Raw genomic sequence first — 27,152 nt, forward strand, 5'->3', positions numbered from 1 at the left:
TCACACCAAGGGAAACCACAGTATAAATGTTGAAATAAAGAGTAGCTGACCCTTAACCCTGGTGTTGGAGAGACCCCAGTGACGGACAGGACAGGATGGGTGTCAGGCTGGAGGGCATAGGTGGCTCCCTGAGACTGAGTGATGTCACTGGTGATCTCAGATGGGAAGATTGGGAACATTCTCAGACAGTAAACAAAACCTCCCTTTAACTCAGATAAATATCTTCTCACTCCTTCAGAAAATGAGGTACTAAAATGCACTGAATGATGTACTAAAATCTCTGTATGTGCAGAGATTTTGTACTTAGAATCCTATGATTTAAACTAAATAGTTTCTGTGTATACATTTACTGCAGTACCCAGAGAAAGGAGTCGTCAGATCAGGACACGATAAGGTAACCAGTGGGCTTCCCTGGTGGCTCAGTGGTAAAGGACCTGCCTGCCAATCAGGAGACCTGGGTTCAGTCCCTGGGTCGAGAAGATGCCCTGGAGAAGGAAATGGCAACCCATTGCAGTAATCTTGCCTAGGAAATCCCATGGACAGAGGAGTCTGGCGGGCTACAGTCCATGAGGTTGCAAGAGTCGGACACGGCTTTGCAACTAAACAACAGCAACAACAAGGAAACTAGTAGCCTGGTATCCTTTACATAGAAATGGATAAACAAATCAAGTGTCCCTTACTTGGGCCCAGTTGGCTGCTACTGCTATGTAAGCTGGACATCTGATCTTATACAAACCTGCCTTGTTAAAAGTGTTAATTCAATGAAAAACAAAAACAGAAACCATGCCTAACAGGGTGCCAAAGGCCACGAGTCTAGTCTGCAGCTTGGTCTTGGCAGCCTCTCTCATACCACCCAGCTTAACGTTCCGTTGATTTGGTTTTCTAAGCGTTGTATTTCCAGGATCGTGGACGTGTGTGCTTAGCACAAGGGCTAATTCTCCTCCGTTCCCTCTTCAGTTGTCTGGCAGCCGCCAGGATCTTATTCCACCCTCCAGTCTGGGTAGCAACAAGGTAGGTGCTCAGAACTATTTTCTGTCAGTCTTAGACCTGTTTCCCATCCAACTTTTCCTCCTCTCACGTATCACACGCTCGTCGTGCATGCCAAAATTTCTTCCACTTTTCAATGCTATGTGAAATTTATTGGAAAGTGTTGAGAGTTCATTTCTTTTTATCTGCCAGTTAAAATAATGTTACTGAAACCTTATTGTTACTCTGCTTTTTAAGGGTTAAACAATTTAGTTGCTTAAGTTCCTATTCCTGTTGAAAACATATTCTTCCGGTTTGTGTCAGAAAAGGAACTTCATTTCAGATTTTTAGTAGTTAAAATATGGATGAAGTAATTGAAAATTTGTGATGAATAAGACTATGTTTAAAAGTTAATATTATATGTTAGAACAAAGAAAAATAAGGGAACAGAAATTTTATTAGCTGGGATGTATTTATGTACTTGTTAATATAGCTTTCCCCAATTTAACAGAGTTTTAAGCATAGATAATTCATTATCATTTACTTAAAAGGATCACACTGAAAACAGTCATAGGTGGATGGTTGGATACGACTGAGATTGCGCTAGTTCATCAGTTCATTGACCCCCTTCCGTGAGTCTAAAAGTGTGCTAGGCTTTAGCACTCCTTGATACACGTCCACTGATAGGTGTGATCGGCATAGCACAGTTATAATCACCTAAACAAAGCAGAGTGTTTGGAAAACTCTCATTATTGATATAATAAATAATTTTAAGGAAAATATAAGAAAAACCATGACTTTTTATTTAATCCATCTTACCCAAATCCTCTATCATAAATTCATGGAAAAAAGTGGCCAAAAGATTTTCAGCTTTTCTCTCTTGCTGGTTTCTTTATGTTTAAATGGGAAAAAAAAAATACAAAACAGTAATATCTACTTGAAAGAAAATTATTGTCTCATCTATGTTCAAATAGAATAAAGGAATATAGATGCTATAATAGAAGTATGCCTAGATAGAGTAGGAACCCAGAGGAGAAAGTGTTCACTTTTATAGGTACTATTCAAGGACCAAGAAAGGCTGCAAAGAGGGGAACCGCCCCCCGCCCCCGCTGCCATAAGCTTAATGCTGAAGGATGATAATATCCACCCAAGCCGAAGGGATTGAAGCAAGAGTGTGAACAGAAGCATGGAGGGAGAAGGAAGCCCGAGTCAAGCAGAGCATGCAGTGCAGGGCAGAGCCCAGAGAGAGGGCCCTTGTTTCAAAAGTTCCTGTGTGATGTACTGGGGAGTTGTGGGGGAGCTGGGCCACTGTTAAGCAGTCCACCTCGACCCCACTCATGTTCCTGGCTGTGGTCCATAAAATTACATTAGAATAATGTATATAGTAGAAATGTGTACTGTTATCAACACACAAGTGAGGGTGGACGGAGCAGGTGGGGGGAAAGGTCTCAGCAGTGGGGGGAGAGGGGAAGGGAGTCAGGACCCGCTCAGGAGAATGGAGCCTCTAGAGCTCTGGGGACGAGAGTGTCGAGGTGGAGCTAGGGGGAGACTGGCTGACACAGGTTCTGGGGACATAGTAGAGAGAAGAATGTGAGGAGGCAGGTTTGAGGAAGAAAATGATTTAGTTCAACTTTGGCCTGAAGGTGTGTCAGCCAGTTCAGGGGTCTGGAAGCCCTAGCTGAACACAGATTGGGGAGCTCAGGGCCTGGCTGGAACAGCCAGGGATTCACCCGAGTCTCCTGAATTGGCCGTAAGAGGTTCAGACAGGGAGGCGAGGTTGTGTGGGGAGATGGTGACGCTTAAGGGCTTGTGCAGGGGGAGCAGCCGGCCAGAGTGACAGACGGGAGTCCTCAGAGACGAGAGGTAGTAGGAAGAGCAGCTGGGAACCTGGAGGAACTCCTTCTGGATGCTTCAGAGACTATACTGACTGAAGAGACTATTTTGGGTGTGAGAGTGAAGTTTATTGGAGGCCTTTTCCCAGGGCAGTCTCTGTGGAGGGTTGGGGAGAAGTTAGGACATGGGTTTTTGGTTGTTTTGGGTTTTGGTTTTTGTGGCCACAGTATACAGAATCTTAGTGCCCCAACCAATGATAGAACCTATGCAGGAGACACTAGTTCGACCCTGGGTCGGGAAGAACCCCTGGAGGGCAGGTCATGGCAACCCACTCCAGTATTCTTGCCTGGAGAATCCCACAGACAGAAGAGGCTGGCAGGCTGCAGTCCATGGGGTTGCAAAGAGTCGGACGTGACTGAAACAGCTGAGCACACTTGCACCCCTGCAATGAAAGCATGAGGTCCTAACCACTGGACCACCAGGGAGTTTCTAGCAGGATGTATTAAATGAGTAAATAATGTCGCATGTTTTTTGTTACTCTACCAAGACCTTCCCCTTTTCAGTCATCTTGATGTCCTGGGGCCCCTGGGTTAGGGATAGGAAACAGTGAAGATGAGGGAAGTCTGATTTCCACCCTCTCAGGTTGTACTGGTATCCTGGCGCCGCCCCAGCAGCAGAGGGCTGGCTCTGCCTGCTCTGTGTCAGCGTGTTTCCCGTTCTCATCAGACACCTCCAACAGTGAAGGACCCTTCTCTCCCACTGCAGCAGTTTGGAGTCTTCTGTCTCACCCCTCTGCATGGACAGTGTCCTTGGGCTCTGATGGACAGCGGCAGTCTTGTCAGGGAGAGCAGAAGGGCCAGCGTCCCATTCCTAACTGTGCCCCCAGGTCAGCCGTGGAGCCATCTCCTCATCTTCCTGTAGACTGTTGGCCCCCCGGTCCTGAACAGTGTCCGGGTACAGCCGGGCTTCCCTCCACCTCACCACTGTCACCCTGGATCCCTTGACTTCCTGCTGTGTCCATATCCGTAGGTTATATGAGTGTCCATGTATCTAAATCAGAGACCCTTGCTGTCACTAGGGGAGAGGTAGAGGGAAACTGCCCTAAGACAGGAGTAGTGGATGGACCTGTTGAATGAGTAAGGAGACTCAGGTGACAGAGGACCACACCTAATGTTAGGAAACAGAGCCATGAAACACTCGGCAGAGGATTTGACTCCAGGCTCACTTCAGCAGGGAGCACAGAGCGGCTGCCCCATTTGCGGATGAGGGGCTCTCACTGGTTTTATCATCTAAAGCAGAGCATCTTAAAAAATTTTGAGAGAGAATAAATATTTTTAAAATTGTGTTTTATTCCTAGAGAGTAAAGAAATCTTTCCCTCTACCAGTAGCAGCAAGGAACAGAAGAGTCCTCCCTTTGGCCTTTTAAACTAAACAGTGGTAAACTGCATCCAGAATGGCATTGCCTTGAATTCAGAATTGTTACAAAGCTGCCCGTAATAGAATTCCTAGGATGGGGTAGTGTTTAAACTAGTTGATGTAAGAATCATTTAGATCCTATTAAAACCCCTTTATACAGCAGCAGTGCTTATAGAGGTAAGAAATGACATGTACATGAGGGCCATCGCCATGCTGTTTATAATGGCAGAAGATTGGAAACAAGTCACATGTCTGTTGGTTTGACCTGGGTAAATATGTTTTATCTGTGTCCATGTGTGCATACACACACACACACACAAACACAAATGGATACTATGCGCTATAAAAATTATTAGGAACCCCTCCAGGTACTAATATGGAAGGAACACCAGGATACACTTAGTGATTAAAAATGAAGCGCAGCACAGTATGCTGCTGTCTGTGCGGGAGCGGGGAGCACAAGAGAAGAGTGTGTGTGGGTTGCTAGGTGTACACACGCATGCAGGAACCCTGTAAGGATGTATCATAAACAGATGCCGCTACTTCCTGTCTAGGGAGAGGGCGGCAGTGTGTGGGGACCCAAAGCAGGAGGCTTCTCATGGTGTGCCTTTTTATATTACTTGGTTTTCGGATCATGGGAACAAATTACCTACTGAAAGAATTAAAAGGAAAAAATGTTATTCTCTACCCTTTATGGTAGGTAGATTTTATTCTCCTATAAGTAGTGGTTTGAGAAACTCTCCAGTTGCTTTATCTATAATAATTTTCACACAAAATCCTCAAGGAGCGATTATTGAAGAAATTATTTTGGAAAACCTCAGAGACTCATGCATTTTTCTTTTCTTTTGGGGACTTCCTGCATTCTTCAGTTTTCAGAGATCCAGGGAGAGGTAATTAACCCATTAGGTTTTTCTTAATGAGTGGGATACATGTATTATCCTCCTATTGAAAGCGTGCTTGCTTTTACCTTGAGAATGTGAATGCATTTTTAAATGTAGTTTTTATAAGACAACCGCATTTGACACTGTACTAGTTTTTTTTGGGCTCTTACCCTTTTGTAAAAATAACTTTGGAAGTCAGGATATACAGTTCTTCATTCCCTGGGACTATGAAAATATCTGTCAGAAGATGCTAGGAATGAAGGCATCTGATGGAGTGTAGGAGGCTCTGGGATGTGAGGGGGTAGAGTTAATTTATTAATGAAGCCGATGGTACAGTAAATGTTTGAGAATTTGTAATACGTCCTTTTCTCAAGCATGGGATGCAGGGGGAGAGGAGCAAAGGAAGAGCGGAAGTGCCTTGGGCCTTCCTTCAACACCACAGAACGTAGCCCAGTGGTTCCATCTTGGCCTCTTTGCATGGAGGTACTTAATACACAATGAAATTGAGTTGGAAATACAATTTTAACCTGGAATCACTGCTTAAAATGCTTGAAACTGTATTTTAAAATAATTGGAAATTATAATCCTGTTAGTTGCATCTACCTTGCACACTCATGGGGACTTCTTTCTGGGTTCTCTGTTCCATTATCTATATGTCTGTCCCTCTTTCCTTGATTATGGAATCAAAGCTATGGACCAGAGAACCTGGTGTGCTCTGTTGCCTGCCACGTAAATAACACAACAGTAAAATTAGTTCACATTACATAAAGAAGCGGGGAGAGGCCACAGAGGAGGTTCAGGTCTGCCTTCCCTCCTCATTTGCGTTAACATCATGGCAGAGATTAGTTGGGAGCAAAGTAACACTGAAAGCTGTGGCTGGGAGGCAAGAGCAGAGCTCACTAGGATCAGGGCTTCTGGGAGGTGAGAGCAAGTGGCAAGGTACTAAAACCTGCTCGCACCTTGGCCTCTAACACTTGGACTTCGGCCAGCCACATTTTGCTTGCCCTCATTCACTGATGTTCCATACCTATGAAAATTGGAATTGTTTACTGAGCTCCACCAAGATGGAATGGGTGAGCTAATTAATCTTAGAAAGATACATTGAATTTTTATTAGCTACCCTTAACTCTTAATTTCATCTTATGGCTTAAATCACTCTTCATAAGCTTTGCGATTAAAAATATAAAATATTCCTAATTGCAGTGATGCTTTTATTTACTGTTACTGGCTCTTTCATCATTATTGTTAGGCAGGTTTTTTTGTTTTTTTTTTTTTAATAGATATAACGAAAACCTAGCAATCTTGTTGTGACCAGTCTACCAGATTAGACTCATAGTTTAGTTGCAGAATTAGTTCCAACAGATCGTTTTTCCATTTAAACAATAGCTGTGTGGTGAGACTGTTTGTGATTTAAGAAACTCTGTCAAGAAGAAATAACTGATAGTACTTACTAAAGCCATTTTAAATGAATCGTATATTTTAAAATAAGTTAGTGAGATGTTTGTCATCTTCCAAATGCAGTTTGAAATGCAACTAAAAGTAGCCAGGGACGTCCCTGGTGGTCCAGTAAGGTTAGGACTCCATGTTCCCAGAGCAGAGGTCCTGGGTTTGACCCTGTTCAGGAAAGTAGATCCTGCATGCCACAATTAAGACCCGATGCAGCCAAATAAATATTAAAAAAAAAAATTAGCCAAAAATCGGAATGACTATTCAGTTAACAAAGCTGAGTTGTATGTTTTGGCTCCATCGCTTTCCTGAAAACTGCAATCATTCAGCCCGACACTGGTTATGGTTGGTGCCAAAGGCGAGTCACTTCTTGAGTTGCGTTAGTAGCCACCTGTGGACCTGGAGTGCCACTGGCATTTCATTTACCTCTTTGTCACTTTCCTGATCCAAGCCAGACCTCTGTAGAGAACACCCAAAGCATTTGTGTCTTTCTGGAGAACAGGAGCAGGAGAACTGGAGGTCCCTGCAGGGACCATCCATGTCCTCAGGTCAGCTGACAGCCTTCTGCATTTTTTCCTGTTGGGTTTTGCCTTTAAGCATAATTGTTATCTTGAATAGGGTTTTATATATTTGAATTCAGCCTGTTAGCACAAATAATTCCTACTAATTATGAAGCTAGTTTAGGGACCCAAAACGAAGCCAGAATTTCCACTCTCACATTCTCCCTTCGTGGCTGATCCTGAAGGCTGATAGAGGTAAAAAATGTCAGAAACATCTTAGAATCATCTTTCCAAGAGTTCTGTAATGGAGCATAGGTTACGGTGGTAGAAGTGGAAAGAAAAAAAAACACCATACTGAGAACTGAGCCCATATGATGGCAGAAAGTTCCAGTGTCTGGCCAAGGTCTTTTTATTCATTATCTTGAGTTCATCTCTCTCTGAAGTACCTTTAACTGGGGTGCTTCCTTTTTTCTTCCCCAACATTTCAGTAGTGGGAGAATCACCCTGGAGTGGCCAAGGATATAAAATTTATTGTTATTCTTGTTGTTTAGCTGCTCAGTTGTGTCCAGCTCTTTGTGACCCCATGGACTGTAGCCCACCAGGCTCCTCTGTCCATGGGATTTCCCAGGGAAGAACACTGGAATGGGTTTCCATTTCTGTCTCCAGGGGATATTCCCAACCCAGGAATTGAACTTGGGTCTTCTGCATTGGCTGGTGGATTCTTTACCACTGAGCCACCTGGGAAGCCCTGTAAATTTTATTAGAAAGACACTAATTGCCTTGTCCCTGGGGGGCAGTGTGTGTTGCTAGGCCCTGAACCACAGATTCTGCTTCTGGAAAGAGAATGGATATATGCTGCCGGAGAAGAATCTAGTGAGTGAGGTCAGTGGAGTCTCCCTAGAGATCCATGGGGTCAGAAAGAGGAGAGGGCAGTGGTTTATCATCCAAATTTGCTGTTCCCTCGGAAGCAGAGCCTGTTCTGTCCCAGAGCGATTTGAGATACTCTGTGTTCCTGTCTCTGGTCGGCAAGACTGTGAGATTTCTCAAGGTTAAGATGACGGTTAAGGGAGATGGATGAATGAAATGTCTCCGTTTTTCATTCTCCAATAGAGTTAGCAATATGGCTGAGGCGCTGTGTAAGTACGGTGAGCATCCTTTCAAAGGTTCTCACTTGAGATATTTGAATATACGAGACAGTAAGAGTTATTGCCTCTGTTCAGATTCGAGAGTAACACTGTGTGTGGGAGTGCCAGCTGGGAAAAATTACCCGGGAAGCTAGCAGAGCCCCGAGTGTGCCTTGGGGAAGACGTGACACCTCTGTTATTTGTCATTGGACGCACACCGCACAGCCGAGGGGCTGGCTTCAAATTAGCTGCTTGGTTTTCCTAACAGCCAGAGTGCTACTGAGTCAGCTGCCGAACAAGGAAGACAAGTCTAAAGTATGGAAACAAATTTATCCTCAAATTGAGTAAGTTGTCTTCAGAACAGCCAGGCATGACCTTAATCCCGTGAACACGGCATGAAGCTTTACATCCCCTGAGAAGTTCCAAAGTATTGACCTCACTGTTCTGACACCCAATTATGACGTCCCAGGGCACACAGAGCTGCAGTTTCCCAGACAGATAATTGAATTCAAAGGCAGAAGGCATTAATGAAACCAAGTATGTAAATCAGCGTGTGGTTCATAGTAACACAAACGCTCCTGCAGTGACGCGCTCCGAGTCCATCGTCCTCGTCAGCTCTTCACGTGCCTTTTGGTCCCTTGCTTCCTAATGCTGAGCATCCTACCACATTTTAAAATAGAGAGTGCTGGGCTTCCCCGGTGGCTCAGTGGTAAAGACTTCACCTGCCAGTACAGGAGACATGGGTTCGATGTCTGGTCTGGGAAGATCCCACGTGCCACGTGACAGCCGAGCCTGTGCTCTAGAGCCCGGGAACTGAAACTGCTGAGCCCACGTGCTGCAGCTGCTACAGCCTGTGCCCTCTGGAGCCAGTGCTCCACAAGAGGGGCCCCGGCAGCGGAAAGCCCGAGCACCGAAACCAGAGAAGAGCGCAGGCAGCAACGGAGACTCTGCATAGTCCAAAATACGCGAACATGGGAAAAAAGTTTCAAGTGCTGAGAGAGTTCCCTCAGAAAGTGGCTTTCTTTAAGTAAACAGGATCCGAATCACTTAGGGCTTATTGATTTTATGATCGGTACTTAGGTTGCCGCTAAAAGCAAATAGGTTTCCAATACATGTTGGCAACCTAAGAGGGCTTTCTACCTCCATCCATCTTCAGGAGCAGCAAAGAGCTTACTTTGCAGGCAATTTACTAATATAGACGCAAGTTGATCGTCAGGGTCACTCATCTGGGGAGTAGTAGCTTAATCTAACAGAAAACACCGTTGTTTTTTTTAACTGGGGTGGAAAAGAAGAGTGACTGTCAAAGGATCTAAAGAGGATGTACAGCTTTGAAAAGACTGGCATCTCCTCTCCATTACTGGTTTCTGTGCTGGTAGCCTGGGCGGAGGTTTATTGCTTTACTGGGTGGGACTGATGTTCAAAGTGCTTTGGTGCGATGACCATTTTTATGGCTCACCACAAGTTCTAGAAAAGTAAATTACTCCATCACCTGACGGGCATTGTTCTTGTATTCTGCAACAGAATCTTTCATGAGAGTTTGAAAGACAAGTTAAAGTCAATCCTAAAGGAAATCAGTCCTGAATATTCATTGCAAGGACTGATGCTGAAGCTCCAATACTTTGGCCACATCATGCAAAAAGCTGACTCATTAGAAAAGACCCTGATGCTGGGAAAGATTGAAGGCGGAAGAAGAAGGGGACGACAGAGGACGAGATGGTTGGATGGCGTCGCTGACTCGATGGACATGAGTTTGAGCAAGCTCTGAGAGTTGGTGAAAGACAGGGAAGCCTGGCTGCCTGGAGTCCAGGTCGCTAAGAGTCAGACATTGCTGAGCGACTGAGTGACAACAAGACAAGTTGAAAGAACAATCAGATTCGTTAATTCAGAGACCTGTGTTATTGGGAACTTGATGACTCCTTGGTTTGGGCTTAACTAGAACTCATTTTTAGCATCTGTTAAAAATGAGAGGCTTGGTAATATCCTGTTCTGGAGTGTTTCTTTCATGAGTGGTATGTTAGCGGAGGAGAAGAAACCTGAACAGTATTAGAGTGGTTCCTGGGTTTCAGTCTAGAATCTGAAGTTAAAGAAGGTATTTTGAGACTTCCGCAGTGGTCCAGTAGTTAAGGCTCTGCACTTGCACTTCAGGGGGCGTGGGTTCGATCCCTGGTGGGGGAACTAAAATCCCACATGCCATGTGATGTGGCCAATAAATTAAAAAAATTTTTTTTTAATAATTTTAATTTAAAATTAAATTTTAAAAAATTTAAATAAAAACATTCCTTTGGGGGGGAAAAGTGTATCTTGAGGCACAAAAGCAGAAAGGGCCTAAGGAGCAGGCAGAAGGAGCATTTCAAAAAATATCTTATTATATCCATGTTTTGTGAGATGCAGTATGATACAGGAGAAAGAGTGTTCAGTTCAGTTCAGTCACTCAGTCATGTCCAACTCTTTGTGACCCCATGAATCGCAGCACGCCAGGCCTCCCTGTCCATCACCAACTCCCGGAGTTCCCTCAGACTCACGTCCATAGAGTCAGTGATGCCATCCAACCATCTCATCCTCTGTCGTCCCCTTCTCCTCCTGCCCCCAATCCCTCCCAGCATCAGAGTCTTTTCCAATGAGTCAACTCTTCGCATGAGGTGGCCAAAGTACTGGAGTTTCAGCTTTAGCATCATTCCTTCCAAAGAAATCCCAGGGCTGATCTCCTTCAGAAAGAGTATTAGGAGACTATAAATTATAACTGAAGGGGATATCCAAGTGGGAAGTATTATTAGCGAGATCAATTCTGTAAAGAAGAGGAATAGTGTTATGCTGTTAACAGTATTATGCTCAGGTAATCAGATTTTTCATGTCTTCAGCAAGAATAAAGCTTTAGCAATGTGTAACATTTTTCTCTTCAATATCTTTAAATTTTTAAAAAATTGATTGATAAGTCAGAATGACCTATTTTGTCCTTAATAGGGCCGGTGGGAAAGTCAACAGGACGTATCACAAATTGGAGTTTCCAAAGGAATTGCTCCAGCTGCCCCAGCCCTCCGTTCTCCCCAGAGTAACCATTCTCCTGACCCAGGTCAGTAATGTTTTTGTTTTTCAATCACTCTCGTGAAATATGAGTATCTTTCAGAAATAGTTTAAAATTTTAAAAAATCATTTAAATCAGGATTTTCTACCAAGTCCTACTAGTTAATGCCTATTTGAGTGTCCCCCTTTTTTTCCTGTACCTTTATTGACTTACTTATCTTTGGCTGTCCGGGGTCTTCGTTGCTGCGCAGGCTTTTCTCTAGTTGCAGCGCATGAGAGTGCCTCTCTAGTTGCTGTGCTCAGGCTTCTCTTGCTGTGGAGCGTAGGCTCTAGACTGCACCAGCTTCAGCGGTCGTGGCTCCTGGGCTCTAGGGCACAGGCTCAGTAGCTGTGGTGCACGAGCTTTGTTACACCGAGGCATGTGGGGTCTTCCTGGCTCAGAGACCAAACCCACGTCTCTCCTGCATTGTCAGATGGGTTCTTTACACTGAGCCACCAGGGAAGCTCCTCCCTTTCTTATCATAGTATGTTGAGTCACATTGTTTTGAATGTTGACTTTATCTTGCTTTCCTGTGAGAAATGATGTGTTGATCATGGTGTGTTGTCCTTCGTATTTGTTTGATTCTGTTTGCTAACATTTTGTTTAGAGTTTCATGTATGTGTCCTACGGTGAATATATATACCTTTTTCATAACTATGTCTTTGTTTAGGGTTTTGGTATCATGATTACATTGATTTCATAAAGTGATAAGAAAGATTGAGGGCAGGAGAAGGAGGCAACGGAGGATGAGATGGTTGGATGGCATCACCGACTCGATGGACATGAGTTTGAGCAAATTCCAGGAGATAGTGAAGGACAGGGCCGGCATGCTGAAGTCCACGCGGTCACGAGGAGGTGGACACGACTTAGCAACTGAACACAAAATGATGAGAAAAATTTCGTCATCTTTTATGATGAAGTTCCTGAGCTTATGTGAACTTGGTCTTACTACTTCTTGAACGTTTGATAAGATTCACAGTGACACTCTCTGAGTCTGAAATTTTCACTGTGGGAAGATTTGAGATCATGACTTCAGTTTCTTTAAAGTTTAACTTTTTCTATTTCTTTGTAAGTAAGTTTTCAAAGATTGTGTTTTTTAGAGAAGTTTCTGTTTCATTAGATTACTTAATTTTCATAAATGTTACAGTTTCCTTTATTGATCTTTTAATGTTTATAGAATCTGTTAGGCTCCTTCTTTTTATTCTGAATAGGTAATTTTTATTTTCTGTTTTTCTTTAATACACTTGAGACTGGTTTATCAGTTTTCTTAATCTTCCCACAGAGCTAAGTTTGATTCTATTTTCTGTTTTGTTGATGTCTGTTATTTCTTCATTTCACAAATTTGGGCATGATGTGCTTTTATTATCATTATATTCCAGATATTCTAATTTCTCTGTGATTTATTCTTTCACCCATGAATTACTGGGTACCATGTTAATTCAGTTTTTTTTTATATCTCAAAGGTGTATTATTATTATTGATTTCCTTTTAAATTCCATAATGTGCAGAGAACAGACTCTTTAAAATTTCAATCTTTTAAAATTTTTTGAGACTATATTCTGTCTTGGTGAACATTCTGTGTGTACTTGGAAAGGTCTCTTCTATTTTGGGCCACAGTGTCCTGTGTATGTCAGTTAGGTGTTGATGTCCTTGTTCAAATCTGCTGTAGTTTTACTTACTTTTCCCCCCATATTTGTTCTACCAATCATTGAGAAAAGGCATTGAATATCTATATATGCTTGTGAAATTGTCTATTTTTTCCTATAATTATATCAGTTTCTGGATGATTAATTTAGAATCTCTGTTATTGGGTATACACACATTGAGATTGTTTTGTTTTTTTTTTTGCTGATAAAGTGCTGTTTCTCCTTATGAAATGTCCCTTTGTCTTTCTGGTAATACTCTGACTTTGAAGTCTGTCTTGCTTGATGTTAGTAACACCACACCAGTTTTCTTTTGCAGATTGCTTGCATGGTGTATCTTTTCCTCAGTCTTTAAAATTTTAGCCTATGTCTATCTGTAAGAGTGATTATCTTATAGACAGCATATTTAGGTATAGAGTTTCTTTTTTAATCTTGTCTGACAATTTCTGTTTTTTAATTGGAATGTTTAGTTCTTTTACATAAAATATAATGTCTGCCATGTTGTTATTGGTTTCTATTTGGTCTTTTTATTTATTTCCACTATAATCTTTTTTGTTTTGTGTTAATTGAAAAATATTTTGTAGTATTTTATTTTATCTTTGGCTTTTTTAATACTGTATTTATTTATTAGGGCTTCCCTGGTGGCTTAGTGGTAAAAAATCTGCCTGCCAATGCAGGAGACATGGGTTCAGTCCCTGGGTCGGGAAGATCCCCTGGAGGAGGAAAGGGCAACCCACTCCAGTATTTTTGCCTGGGAAATCCCATGGACAGAGGAGCCTGGCAGCCTGCAGTCCATGGGATCACAAAGAGTCAGACATTCAAAGAGACTTAGTGACTGAAAACAACAAACGACATTTATTTATTAATGTCTTTGTTAAAGAATTCCAGTAGGTACCCTTAACTTTACCACAGTCTTCTTAGAGTTAATAATCTATCATTTCACACAGCATAATTACAAGAATCTTGCATCAGTATAGTTCCATTTTCCTGTTCCTCCAGTCCTCTTATTTTATATTACTGTTGTATCTTTTGCTTTTACAGGTGTTATGAACTCACCTTACAATGTTATAAATTTTTTTTTCTTTAAAACAGCTATTTGTCTTTTAAGGAAATTAAGAGACTATAGATAATCATTTATATTTTCCTTTCTATTTATTATTTTTGTCACTATCTACTCCTTCCTGAAGAATCATATATTCATCTGATACTGTTTGTCTTTAGCCTGATGAATATCTTGTATTATTTCTTATTGTACAGTTTTCCTTGTGAAGGAAAATCTCTCCTTTTGAGAATGTCTGTATTTCATTTTTTTTTTTGACAGATATTTTCCCTGGATAGAGAATTCTTAGTTGATAGCTTGTCTTCTTTTAGCACTTCAGAGACACTGTATCATCTTTAGACCCCTTTTCTGATGAGAACTCAGCCATCATTTATGTCACTTTCCCCCTACATGAAATATGTCTTTGTTTACATAGTTTGCTTTTCAATTTTTCTCTTTATTTTTCTTCTCAGCAGTTGGGTAATGATGTTCTTAGGTGTAGTATTTTTAGTGTTTGTCTTACTTGGATTTCACCAATGTCCTTGGGTCTCTACATTAGGGTTTCCCCAACAATTTGGGGAAATATTCAACTGTTAGTTCATTACATTTTTTTCTTCTGTTCTTTTCTCTCTTTCTACTCCGTTTGAAAATCTAATCGCACACGTTATATTGCTTAATATTGCCCTATGAGTCGCAGAAACTCTATTCTATTTTTCATCTTTTTATCTTATTCTTGTTTCTTCTGATTGGATAATTTCTACTGCCATTTATAGTCTTCTATTAAGCACAAGCAAGAACTTTAAAATTTCTGTTATATTTTTAGTTTTTAGAATTTCCATTTGCTTCTTTTTTAAATAGTTTTAACTTCTCTGCTGATATTTCTTTCCTTTTTATATATTAAGGCTATATTACTCTTTCAATCCTTGTACCTATGTATAAAAAGTGCTTTTAAAATCCTTGTCTGCTGAATCTAGCATCAGGACCAATTTCACAGTCTGTTTCTGGCTGCATTTTTCTTGACTATGAGTCATACCTAATGAGTTTTGACAAATTTGTTTACTAATGTAACTTATACCACAGTCAAGCTGTAGACGATTGTATGACTCGGGTTACTCGCCACAATCGGTCAGTGTTCGGATCTCAGTGTTTCGCCTGTTCTTTGGTTTCATTAAATGGAATCATATTGTGTGTACTCTTTTGTGCTGGGCTTGTTTTGTTCAGTATATCTGTTGAAGTCATCCATACCTTTGCACGTATCAGCAGTTTATTCTTTTTTACGAGGGAGACTTCACTGTCACAGTGGAATTTATCACAGTTTTAACCAGCTCTCCTGTTGATCCACATTTGGTTTGTTCCCACTTTTTCGTTACTGTGACTAAAACTTGTTTGTGTATCAGTGTTTTAGTAACATTTCTGTCCAGTAAATACCCAGGGTGAAATTATTTGGTCATAGACTACTACTTTGTTTTAAAATTCCATAAATAAAAAAAAAATCTAATGAATGTTTATTTGGTTTATATATTTACTGCTTGGTTCTGCTCATGGCTGCTTCTTGCTCCTCCTCACTGCATTCTTCTGAGTTGAGTTTCGTTTTTAGTCATCATATATCCATCATCAGTGGTTTTAGCAATGATCTTTTTTTTTTAGTGACAAACTCTTTCTTTTGTATGTTTAAAGTTTTTATTTTGCTCTCACTCTGAAGAATCCTTCTACTGTGGAAAATATCAGGTATATAAAGTAGAAAGAGTGATATGAGGTGCCCTCAAGTGCCCCGTGCTGACTTCAGGATGATCAGACTATCACCGGGCTTCCTTATCTGTGCTCCCACTACATCTCCACAGCTGCTCAGGATGACTTTGAAGCAAATCTCAGACACTGTCTCATCTGTAAATGTTTGTACCTATATTTCTAAAGGAATACCTATAGCAACATTTCAAGAAGAAAAATTAAAAATAATCACAAAATATTATTAAACATCTAGCCAGTGTTTAGAGTTCCCCATGTGGATCCAAGAGTATTTCTTAGTTATTTTGAATGAAAATTCAAGTAAAGTTCACACACTATGGTTAGTTGATACGTCTTGGGGTTTCCCTGGTGGCTCAGATGGTAAAGAATCTGCCTGCAGTGCAGGAGACCTAGTTTCGATCCCCAGGTTAAGAAGATCCCCTGGAGAAGGGAATGGCTACCGACTCCAGTATTCTTGCCTGGAAAAGTCCATGGACAGAGAAGCCTGACGGGCTACAGCGCATGACGTTGCAAAGAGTTGGACATGACTGAGCGACTACCATACACACACACATCCGTTTAGTCAGCATGTGCCTCTTCATCTTTTTTCCCTGTTGCATTTGTATTTGGTGAAGAGACCAGGTTCTGTGCCGTAGACTCTGTACATTTTTATTTTTGCCGTCTTCACCAAGTTATTTAAGCATGATTGTCTGCCCAGTGTATTTCCTGTAAATTGATGGTTAGATCTGCAGCCGTGGTCAGATTCAGGCTAGTTTGAGGCAGGGGCAGAAGGTAGGATAAATGAATGAGCAGTTTTATGTACTTCCCTTAGAAGACACATCATGTCTGATTGTCTGTCCTTTTGTGATCAGCCTTTGGTTAATCAGTGACTAGATATGTATTTGATTAGGGATCATCCTCACTCTGGGCTTCTCTGGTGGCTCAGTGGTATAAAGAATCCACCTGCCAGTATAGGAGATGTGGGTTCAATCCCTGGGCCGGGGAGATCCCCTGGAGGAGGAAATGGCAGCCCACTCCAGTATTCTAGTCCATGGAGTCTCAGAGTCGGACAAGACCGAGTGAGCACACAATACACGTAATACTATTATGGTTTTTTAGTATTAATTTTTCCAGTATACCTTTAAAAATTTTTATTGTTTGTTTTGCTTACAAACAACACTTGGCCAGTTTACAGTAAGGAGAGCATCTCTGTGATCGCTTTTGCCGTATCTCTTTTCCTTTTGATATTTTCGGCAGGACTCAGTAGCCTCGCAGCCTCCTACTTGAACCCGGTGAAGTCTTTGGTGCCGCAGATGCCGAAGCTGCTAAAGTCGCTCTTCCCCGTCCGTGACGAGAAAAGGGGCAAACAGCTGTCTCCCCTCGTGCATCAGGTAAAAGCATCAGAGAGCGCAGGTGCTCCCTTCGGCTTGCTGGCCCAGCCCTGCTCCATGCGCTGAAGCTGGAGGGGAGAGGGGAGTGGGGGTGTCAGAGCTGGGCTTTCAGACCTGGTGAAAGCTCTGATAATTTCTCTTCCACTCTCGTCAAAGAGAACAGAGCTGTTTAAACGTATTGACACTCTCAATCCTTTTTGCTTTTAAAAAATGCCAAGTACGCTCCTAATGTGATTTATGGTAATATCACTTAGAGCAACAATAGTGAAATTTATGAAGTGCACTTAGTGTTGTTTGTATATTGCCAAACAGAAAATGTAATTCTATTTTTAATTCTTGATTTCATTTCTAATTTCAAACAATTTTACATCATCCCCGTCCTTGCCGCTCAACATTTTTCCTCTACTGTGGTCTATCTGTTCTTTTAGTTAAATATGAAAAGGGATCACTTGTCTCAGGCCTGTTTTTCTTGAAACTCTCTACCCAGCCTTAGAAGAAGTTTCAGAGAAGATGTGAAAGGGTTTTCCAGATCATCAGGAAACTGTTTGTATGTGATGGTGCATGGGAAGCCTGTTGGAAATGCAGTTTCTAGCCTCCTCTTGGTGTGAATTCAGCAGAAAATGATAAATGAGGATTTATTTATACTCATTCAAAAACACATATAATGCAAGTTCAGTTGTTGAAATAGGTCTTTTGACATCAGCCTCTCCACATTCACTGAAACATTCAAGTTGCAGAAGTGCAGGCGAGTCCTTGCCTGAGACCTTAACTCTTTAAAAGAATTTTCTAAGTTCATGAGTGTATATTCAAAGTAATAGTTTTGTAAGGCTGCTGTGCAGGTATTTTTTTCAAGCTAGCAGTATATGAGCATATTATATCAGCGTAGATTCATATTGGATGAAAAAAATTAAACTTTGAGATTTTGGAAATGTTTAAATTTAACTGGGCACATAAAGGGTGCTTGACCATTACCAGGATGAATCTGAGATGGTGAGAGCTAAAAGAAACAGCCAACCTGCTACTTGGTGGGGGTTAGGGTAGGCGAAAAGGATTTTTCCAGGGTTTGTTCATGCGCACCTTATTCTGTTCTAAACTGCTGTGTTGTTGTTTCACAAAGTATGATTCATGGACTGTTTGTGCCAGAATTTCCATGGTAGCTTTTTAAAAAGGTAACTTAAAAATATGGCCTGATCTTAGAACCCATTCCTCACCTTGGGCCACCTGATAATCTGCATTTATAAGTACACAATGGAGAAGGAAATGGCGACCCACTCCAGTATTCTTGGCTGGAAAATCCCATGGACAGAGGAGCCTGGCGGGCTACAGTCCGTGGGGTAACACAGAGACGGAGATAGCTTAGCAACTAAACAACAACGTAAGTCAGTTCAGTTCAGTCGCTCAGTCGTGTCCGACTCTTTGTGACCCAGTGAACCTCAACGTGCCAGCCCAACTCCCGGAGTCCACACAAACCCATGTCCATTGAGATGGTGATGCCATCCAGCCATCTCATCCTCTGTCCACAAGGTGATTTTCAGGGCTCCCCAGGTGGCACTAGTGGTAAAGAATCCATCTGCTAATGCTGAAGATGGGGGTTCGATCCCTGTGTTGGGAAGATGCCCTGGTGTAGGAAATGGCAACCCTCTCCAATACTCTTGCCTGGAAAATCCCATGGACAGAGGAGTCTGGCGGGCTACAGCCCAGTCCATAGGGTCACAAAGAGTCAGACGCGACTGAGCACACACACACGAGGTAAGGTGATTTTCATTCACATTTAAGTTTGATAGCCACTGTTTTTCAATTGCTGTTTGGTGAAGACAAAGTTACGTAAGCTAAAGGAAATTGGAGTCGCATTAGAAGTCAGTGACTCAGATGACCAGAGTTACAATTTTTCTTTTAAAGTTGCTTCGAGGTTTTGATGTAAGTCAGAGCACCTGTTACCATAAGAAGTAACCTTCCTCTCTTGCCAGTGAGTGATTGGTTCTTCCGGATCTGACAGGGAGAGCAGTGGTTTAGAAAGCAGTCTAGTGGTTGGTGGAAACTGCAGTGCACAGTGTCCAGGTTAAGAGAGGTAACCTTGAAATACTTTGAAGATACCTTAAGTAATATTCATTCAGTTTATTTTATTTGAGCATATATGTGCAAAGGCCTTCCCAGGTGGTGTTAGTGGTAAAGAACCCCCCTACCAGTGCAGGAGATGTAAGAGACCCGGGTTCAAGCCCTGGGTCAGGAAGATCCCCTAGAGGAGGGCTTGGCAACCCAGTCCGTTACTCTTGCCGGGAGAATCCCATGGACAGAGGAGCCTGGTGGGGTATAGTCCACAGGGTCGCAGAGAATCAGACACGGCCGAAGCAACTTAGCACGCACACGCAAAGGTGTTGGAGAAAGTGGCCCCCATTACTTCATATTTCATAAATAAATGAAAACGTAAACACAAAAGTAGCCTTAATGAAGGTGCCCAGTGGTGGATCTGAACTGTTCCCAGTTGGTTTATGAAACCACAGTCCTTGAAGGACCATTGCTCAAGGTCACGAGAGCCGCATCTCTCTCGCCGCACTTCTCAGTCCTCCTCTGACTTGACAGTCATGCAGGAAGCATTTTCATCTCTGGACTTCAGCACTGAGCCCTTCACCTGGCTTCCCTTGTTGACTGCTCCGTCTTTCTCAGTTTCTGCCTGTTCTGGGACCCTTTGTTCCGTCAAGCTGCTAACATTCAGGGGTTCCAGAGCACCCTCCTGGAACCTCATCCCCATCCAACTCTGTGGCTTATACTGTTTATGCAATGATGATGCTCACATTTCTGTCTCCAGCCCAGGCTTCGCCCCTGAGCTCTGGCCTCGTGGAGCTAACTGCCCATTCAGCTTTTCCACTTACAAATCAATTAGACATTCACATTTTACAAGTTCATATCATTGCTGTCGGTTTCAGCTCACAAGTCTGTTTACTTCCAGCATACAGAATACTCTGAAATATTAATATATGCCCATCTCAGCGTATAGCACAGATGTCCACCGCATTGCTTCACCTCACAAATAGACCATCAGTAAAATTTTATAGGTACCACTTTCAGTGTGATGACTGCATTTCTCATCACTCATCCAAGCCATCGTCTCTGGCCCTGATGGTGCAGCAGGCTACCAGCTGATCAACTGATGCTTTTTGCCTCACTGAGTCTGTTATTCACAGAGAAGCCAGAAGCCAGAGTGAGCTCCCAAGGCCTTATATTAGTTCATGGCTTGGAACCTTCCATTGCTTCTCACTGAATAAAATCTAAATTCCTTACTGTGGTTTACAGAGTCCTGTGTGATCCAGCCCCTGACCTTTCATCTTTATTCCCTTTTTTTCTTCTTTGTGCACCATGCTAGGCCATACTGATTGACCTTTTTGTTGTTTGTTGATCTCATGAACACATGAAGCTCCTTTTGGTCTCAAGAGTTTTCTTACTTGCATTTCCTTCTACTTGGAATGCTCTTCCCCAAAGTCGTTGTGCGGTTAGTAAGTCTCTAGTAGACTGGTCTGCTACTGTAAGGGTCAAGAAAGGCCACGTAAACAAATATGCTTTAATTTAGAATGTGTTGGACCAACCAAACTAAAACAGCAGCCTCTACCGTACATAATACAGTGTATTCCCTTATTTAATTTTTTGTTAGGACTTACATTTATATGTTTACTAGTTATCTCCTCTACAACCTAATCCTTGAAGGCAGGTGCAGATTTGATGGAAAGTGTATGTTGGTTGACCATTGATGTATGTTCAGATGTTAGTATTAGATAGTTGGAATATATCCAGTGTAAAGGACTGTGGTTAATGTTCAGAGGTGAGAGAATTGCATCCAAGTGGGGATTTGAGATATCAAGGCTTATTCAGGAAGTTTCTTTCTTAGACTGATGCAAGTTCCACTGAAGAACTGTTCTTAAAGTTGTTTAACTATTCTTAGTTGATCAGAGATGCTTCTGTTCTTCTCATTTTTGCTATCTTTACTAAAGCTTTTAGAAAAGTAAATTATAATTTTCACTATCAGTATGGAGACAGGTCAATATAGAGAAATACAGAGACAATATCAATATAGAGGTTTCTCTTACTAGGGCCACTTTAAATATGCTTTAAGTCATTACCACCTAAATGATGTTTCATCCTTGGAAATGGGGCACTTTTGCAACAATGGAATCTCAAAATAACACCCAGTACATTGCTGTACCGACGAGACTTTTTTTTTTAGTGTTCCCCAGTTTTTCACAGTAATCATCTCTATAATGGCATCCTATTCACTTGGAAATCAGACTTGATCCCCCAAAGTTGAAGTTCTTACTTTTTTCTCTCTCTGTGGACCCTCTGAGTCCTTCAGGAAAATAGTTGGCTTATTGCCACCCAGTCTTTGCCTCTGCTTTTTTCTGCTGTTGCCCAGAAGTTAAGGATTCTTTACTCTCCTAGGCTTTCTCCAGTCCTAACAGCTAAAGATGTCAGCTCTGTCTCTCATAATAAATGCCGCATCGTTCTTCAGTGGTCTCGCCAGGGTCTTGCTAAAATGGGGAGCCTAGAAGTGATATTGTAATCCCTTTGCTTGAAAACAGTGCACCTATCATCATCCTCTTCTGACTAATGTACTTCTACCAAAGCAGCCCATGAGAGCACTTTTGGGTTTTTTTTTTTTTAAGGAAAGTTTCAGTTCATTGTGCTTCTGGTCAGTTAATGTTCCCCCTTTTCATTTGCTTGTTTATTTGCTTACTCTCTGGCCAGTGCACTTCTCTTTTTATTATCACGTTGACTTCCCTAGTGGCTCAGACGGCAAAGCGTCTGCCTGCAATGTGGGAGACGTGGGTTCGATCCCTGGGTCGGGAAGATCCCCTGGAGAAGGAAATGGCGACCCACTGCAGTACCCTTGCCTGGAAAATCCCATGGACGGAGGAGCCTGGTGGACTACAGTCCATAGTGTTGCAAAGAGTCGGACACAACCAAGCAACCTCACTTCACATGTTGTTTAGTCGCTAAGTCATGTCCGACTCTTCTGTGACCCCGATAGACTGTAGCCCACCAGGCTGCTCTGTCCATGGGATTTCCCAGGCAAGAATACTGCAGTGGGTTGCCATTTTATTATCCAGGGGATCTTCCCAATCCAGGGGTTGAACCCAAGTCTCCTGCTTGGCAGGCGGGTTCCTTACCACTGAGCCACCAGAGAAGCCCCTTCATTGAAGCATAAAAATACTTAAATAAGAATCTTCAGGTTCAGTCCTAAAATTTGTCAGCTTGGTTTTGTTTCAGCATTCCTAGGTTAGCAAGATATTCTTTGAATAATTATTTTAAAGATACATTTGTTCTTATTAGCATCTGCAAACTTTTGAAGGGCATACTCTGCATTTGAGTCACAAACAAAATATGGAACATTAAGCGTGAGAGAGAGCTCTGTCCTACGTGACTGGAGCTTACTCCCCAAGCCACAGAGTGGCCAATGGACGTGTTTCAGCTCTGCCTGTTCAGTAACTGCCACCTCCTACCCCCGTTTTCCCCTCTCTCTACCAAGGAGATTATAGGAGGTTTTGTTAGATGCATTATGGAAACAGAGGGACACCATGCCTTCCTCTGTATCACTAATCTAGTGAGACTAAGATAAAATTTATGCTGATGATGGATGCTTGGGGCTGGTGCACTGGGACGACCCAGAGGGATGGAATGGGGAGGGAGGAGGGAGGAGGGTTCAGGATGGGGAACACATGTATACCTGTGGCGGATTCATTTTGATATTTGGCAAATCTAATACAGTTATGTTAAGTTTAAAAATAAAATAAAATTAAAAAAAAAAAATTTATGCTGATGCACATTCGCCACCACCCTGCCCGTTGCCTGGCTTTGCTCTACCCCAGTGTGAGGTGTCTAGTGTATCATAAAGAAATACACATATACCTCGAAGTTTGCTCTCTATTTTGATTCTCGTTTTTATTTGCTTCTAGTGACTTGTTAGTGCATTAATTTCAATGGCCTATATAATCATTAAATAATTAATACCACACTAAAAAACTTAACACACATTTTAGAATAACATGTAAGATAGAACCCAGAAAAATAGAAATCGGTGCATATGCCTAAAAGAAAGCTGGATCAATTCTCCCAATACAGGAAGGGATAAATATTGATATGAACATTGCATACAACTTAGAGACAATAAGTAGATAGTAACACTGCTTAAGATTTGTAATGTGAGATGGTACAAAAAACTAAACAGAGGGGGAGCTTCCCTGGTGGCTTCAGTGGTAAAGGATCTGCCTCCCAACGAAGGAGACACGGGTTCAATTCTGGGTTGGGAAGATCCCACATACTGAGGAGCGACTGTGCTCTAGAGCCTGGCTGCTGCAACTATCAAAGCCTGAATGCCCTCATGCCCATGCTTCCCAACAAGAGAAGCAGTGAGGAGCCCATGCATTGCAAGTAGAGAGCAACCCCGATCACTGCAACTGGAGAAAAGCCTGCATGCAGCAGTGAAGATCCAGCACAGCCAGAAACAATAAAGAAATAAAATTTAAAAACTAAACAGAAATACCCTAAAAATCCATTAAATCTACTACATAGTGGAACCGTAGAGACAGCACAGAGTAACCCAGCAGGCCACAGAGTAAGGTAAGCACACTCATTTCTTTTCGTTTTCAAAGCCATTTCTCTCTCTCTGTTTCCCACCTAACTGTGATGAAAGATCTTAAAGCTTCTTGCTTTTTCTGTTTCTGTCCCAAGTTAGTTTGGAGACTTAACCTCCTCCTCTGGAAGAGTCACAGTAGCAGAGACACAGCAACCTAAACACACGCCTGGATTCTCTCTGGCCTCATTCGAGGACACTTAGATCATTGCACGTAGCTCTGGGTGCCTTACTACTGGACGTCCGTTGACCAACTGGAATTATTTCAGAGAATAACATCAGAAATGATTTATGAGGAAGGATTAAAGGAGTTATTTATAGCTTGACCGAACAATGACTGAAAGAGCTGACTGTATAAGCATTCAAGGGATGGCAACACAGAAGGCAGGGAAGAATCGTGTAAGGATGGTTCCAGGAAAACAGCAGAATGAAGGGCGCAGAACAATGAAGTGATATTAACGAAGAGAAGGCAACAACCGTGCACCAGCACAGTGATTTATAGACAGCAGGGTCCTCTCCCAACACCGCCATGGATTTCAGTCACTTCTGCTTTTTAAAAAATAAGATTTTGAAAATGTAAAAATATTCCCAGTAAGAACCGAGGAATGAAATAGGTCCTGTTTCTACCAGTCATATTTCCTCTTTTCTTTGTTAGATTAGGTGAGAAGAAGAAGTGATGAAGGAATGATTATTAACAAAAAAGTACTTTTAATCAGAGTGTCCTTGACATTTTCAAACAAGACTGTTCAGTTCCGTCCCTCATGCAAAGATACAAACACACAATCACTAATGAAAAGATTAGTGTTTATTAACTTGTTCTTTGGAATCAGCAGGTTCTCAGATCAAGATTCTATTATTTGGGGGGCATATTTCAGTATTTGAGAAGATGCATGGATCTTTTCTTGTAAGATCAAAGTTAACAATTCATCCTGAGGAATAAATACATTTATAAAGAAAGAAAATAACAATTTTAAGGAAGTCTTTAAAGACAGAGTTTCTCATATTTTCAAAATCATGGCTTGAACATATTTATAAAACTTATGTTTCTCATTTTTATGGAGATTTTTTTTTTTTTTTGTAATCAATTTCTGTCTGAGTTCCAGAAATGCAAAAGATACAAGCACCGAAAGAGGTGGCAGCTGACAAAATTGCTGTCTTTGACCTTCTGATGCAAGTTTAGTAACGAATCTGGAAAATAATGAACTGCAATTAATGAAATCTGCACTCATATTCAAGTGTGTTTCTCAGACAGCACATAAAATAATTGAAAGAACTTCCTGCTCTCTAATTAGTTAGATTGAATTAATTTGGCATAATAGCTTTTTTCATGTGTCTAGAAGTTGGTGTTCAGATGAAACTATTTATGTACTTCTAACTTCTGAATTCCAAATGGCATCTTTGGTTCATTTGGGGGATTAAGGAGTTAATGAAAGAAAAAAGTGCAAGTATTAGTCGCTCGGTCGTGTCGACTCTTTGCTGCTCCATGGACTGTAGCCCTCCAGCCTCCTCTGCCCATGGGATTCTCTAGGCAAGAGTACTGGAGTGGGCTGCCATTCCCTTTTTCAGGGGATCTTCCTGACCCAGGGAGTGAACCCAGGTCTCCCGCATTGCAGACAGATTCTTTACCATCTAAGTTAATGCTCCCATTTAATTTCCACCATCAGAAACACAGCCACATTTCTGGCCTATCCTTGCTCTACTGTTAGCTCCTCTCCAGTGTCCTGGGCTTTGCTTAGGCCTACCCTGCTGACCACAAGGGTTTCTGTCTCCAGTTTCAACACCACTTCCAGTGTGCTAGGTGGACAGAGCCTTGAGTAGAGAAAGCAGTGCCCTACACATCTCTAACCGAGCTGGAAAGGTGCTTAGGTAGTTCTTTCAGCTTTCATGTGAGTGATTGTTCTGTGTGTAAAATGGGGAGAAACAAACACAGCTACTGGTTCTTCCCTTGTGTTCTAAGATGCTGTTTTAGACTCTTCAGTACTCGGGCTCCTCTGATGAAACAGGCTGTATAAATGCTTGCTGTGGTGTCTTAAGTGTTTATCGTCTTTTTTTTTTTTTTTCTTAAGTTCTATTTCAGTTGGTTGAGGTGTAGGAATTAGTCTCAAAGGAAGCTGCTATTAAAAAAAAAAAAACATTATTTATTTAACTGCTCCAGGCTTAAGTTGTGGCATGTGGGATCTAGTTCCCTGACCAGGTATTGAACCCAGGCTCCCTGCATTGGGAGCCTGGAGTCTTAACCACTGGACAACCAGGTAAGTACCAAGAGTTCATCATCGTAACTAACTAAAAATAAGAAAAAGGATCTAGACCTTGTTTTCTAGCCTTGAGTTTTCCTTAAGTATTCAGGTTGTTTTTAAAGGTTCTTTCCCCTGTAGTTTATATTTGGATATGTTATGCTATATTGCTTGTTCTTGTATTAATAAAGGGAAGTTTGTACAGACCTTTTGGAATACAGACTTTTTTAAAAATTCAAGGAAAATGATTTCTGTTCAGTTGCTTTGTGGATGAATTCTTAGGCAATTCTTAACTGCTTTACAAAATGAGACTCTTATCTCTGTTTTGTTTTCCAAGATCATAACATTTTAACATCTGTCTTTGCCCGAGAAATGTATAGATATTGACATACTTAGACACTAAGTTGCCTTCAGAGGCAACTTAGAGTTGTCTTCAGAGTCAGGGTTAGTAGCTAATCTGTAGAATAATGAAAAGAAGATAGTTTCTGAGGCAGGATAGGAGTTGATTTGAGAAGGCCGCATCTTCCACTTATTTTTCAGAAATGGGCTTTGTATACTTCTGTATGAGTCTGTAGACCCAGGGTTGGCAGGCTTTTTTGGTCAAGAGCCAGATAGTTTTATTTTAGGCTCATTTTAGGCTTTGCTGGCAGAACTGGCTGCAGACAATGCTAAACAATGGGTCTGGTTTTGTTCCAATAAAACTTTATTTATAACCCTGAAATTTGAATTTCATATAATTTTTACATGTCACAAAGTATTCTTTTATTGATATTTTAATAATTTCAAAGTGTAATAACCATTCTTAGCTTGTAGGACATACCGAGCTGGGGACAGTCTAGATTTAGACTCCATTTTTAAGTTTTTAGATTAACAACCATTCTATTGACTCAGCTGGTAAAGAATCCTCCTACAATGCGGGAGACCTGGGTTCAGTCCCTGGATTGGGAAGATCCCCTGGAGAAGGGAAAGGTTACCAACTCCAGTATTCTGGCTTAGAGAATTCCATGACAGTCCATGGTGTCGCAAAGAGTTGGACACGACTGAGCAACTTCACTTCATTACCTTTCATAAAATATCCTTCCTTCTTCATGGATACTTGAGAAACTGAGTGGATAGAGTGACTTATTACACCCTATTTTTAAAAGAGAGACACCTTTTTCCACATAAATACTTAAGTTTTACCAATTATCATGTAGAAGTTTAAAAAGTAAACTAGCTAAACCCTCATATGTAAGAAACTGTTTCTTTCCTGAGAACTTCCGAAATATTAGTGT

At 41.6% G+C, this 27,152-nt stretch overlaps 1 protein-coding gene across 3 annotated transcripts in view; it reads left to right on the forward strand.

The window, feature by feature from the left end:
- The window catches only part of KIF13B (kinesin family member 13B), a 220,415-nt gene that overhangs the window by 172,938 nt on the left and 20,325 nt on the right, over positions 1-27,152 (forward strand). For all 3 annotated transcript variants that reach the window (XM_055577726.1, XM_055577727.1, XM_055577728.1), the window contains 3 exons: positions 958-1,011; positions 11,128-11,236; positions 16,892-17,025. In XM_055577726.1, the coding sequence (XP_055433701.1) occupies positions 958-1,011; positions 11,128-11,236; positions 16,892-17,025 (297 nt within the window). The remainder of the gene's footprint in view (positions 1-957; positions 1,012-11,127; positions 11,237-16,891; positions 17,026-27,152) is intronic.

This window comes from Bubalus kerabau, chromosome 4, assembly GCF_029407905.1.
Source record: "Bubalus kerabau isolate K-KA32 ecotype Philippines breed swamp buffalo chromosome 4, PCC_UOA_SB_1v2, whole genome shotgun sequence".
NCBI lineage: Eukaryota > Metazoa > Chordata > Mammalia > Artiodactyla > Bovidae > Bubalus > Bubalus kerabau.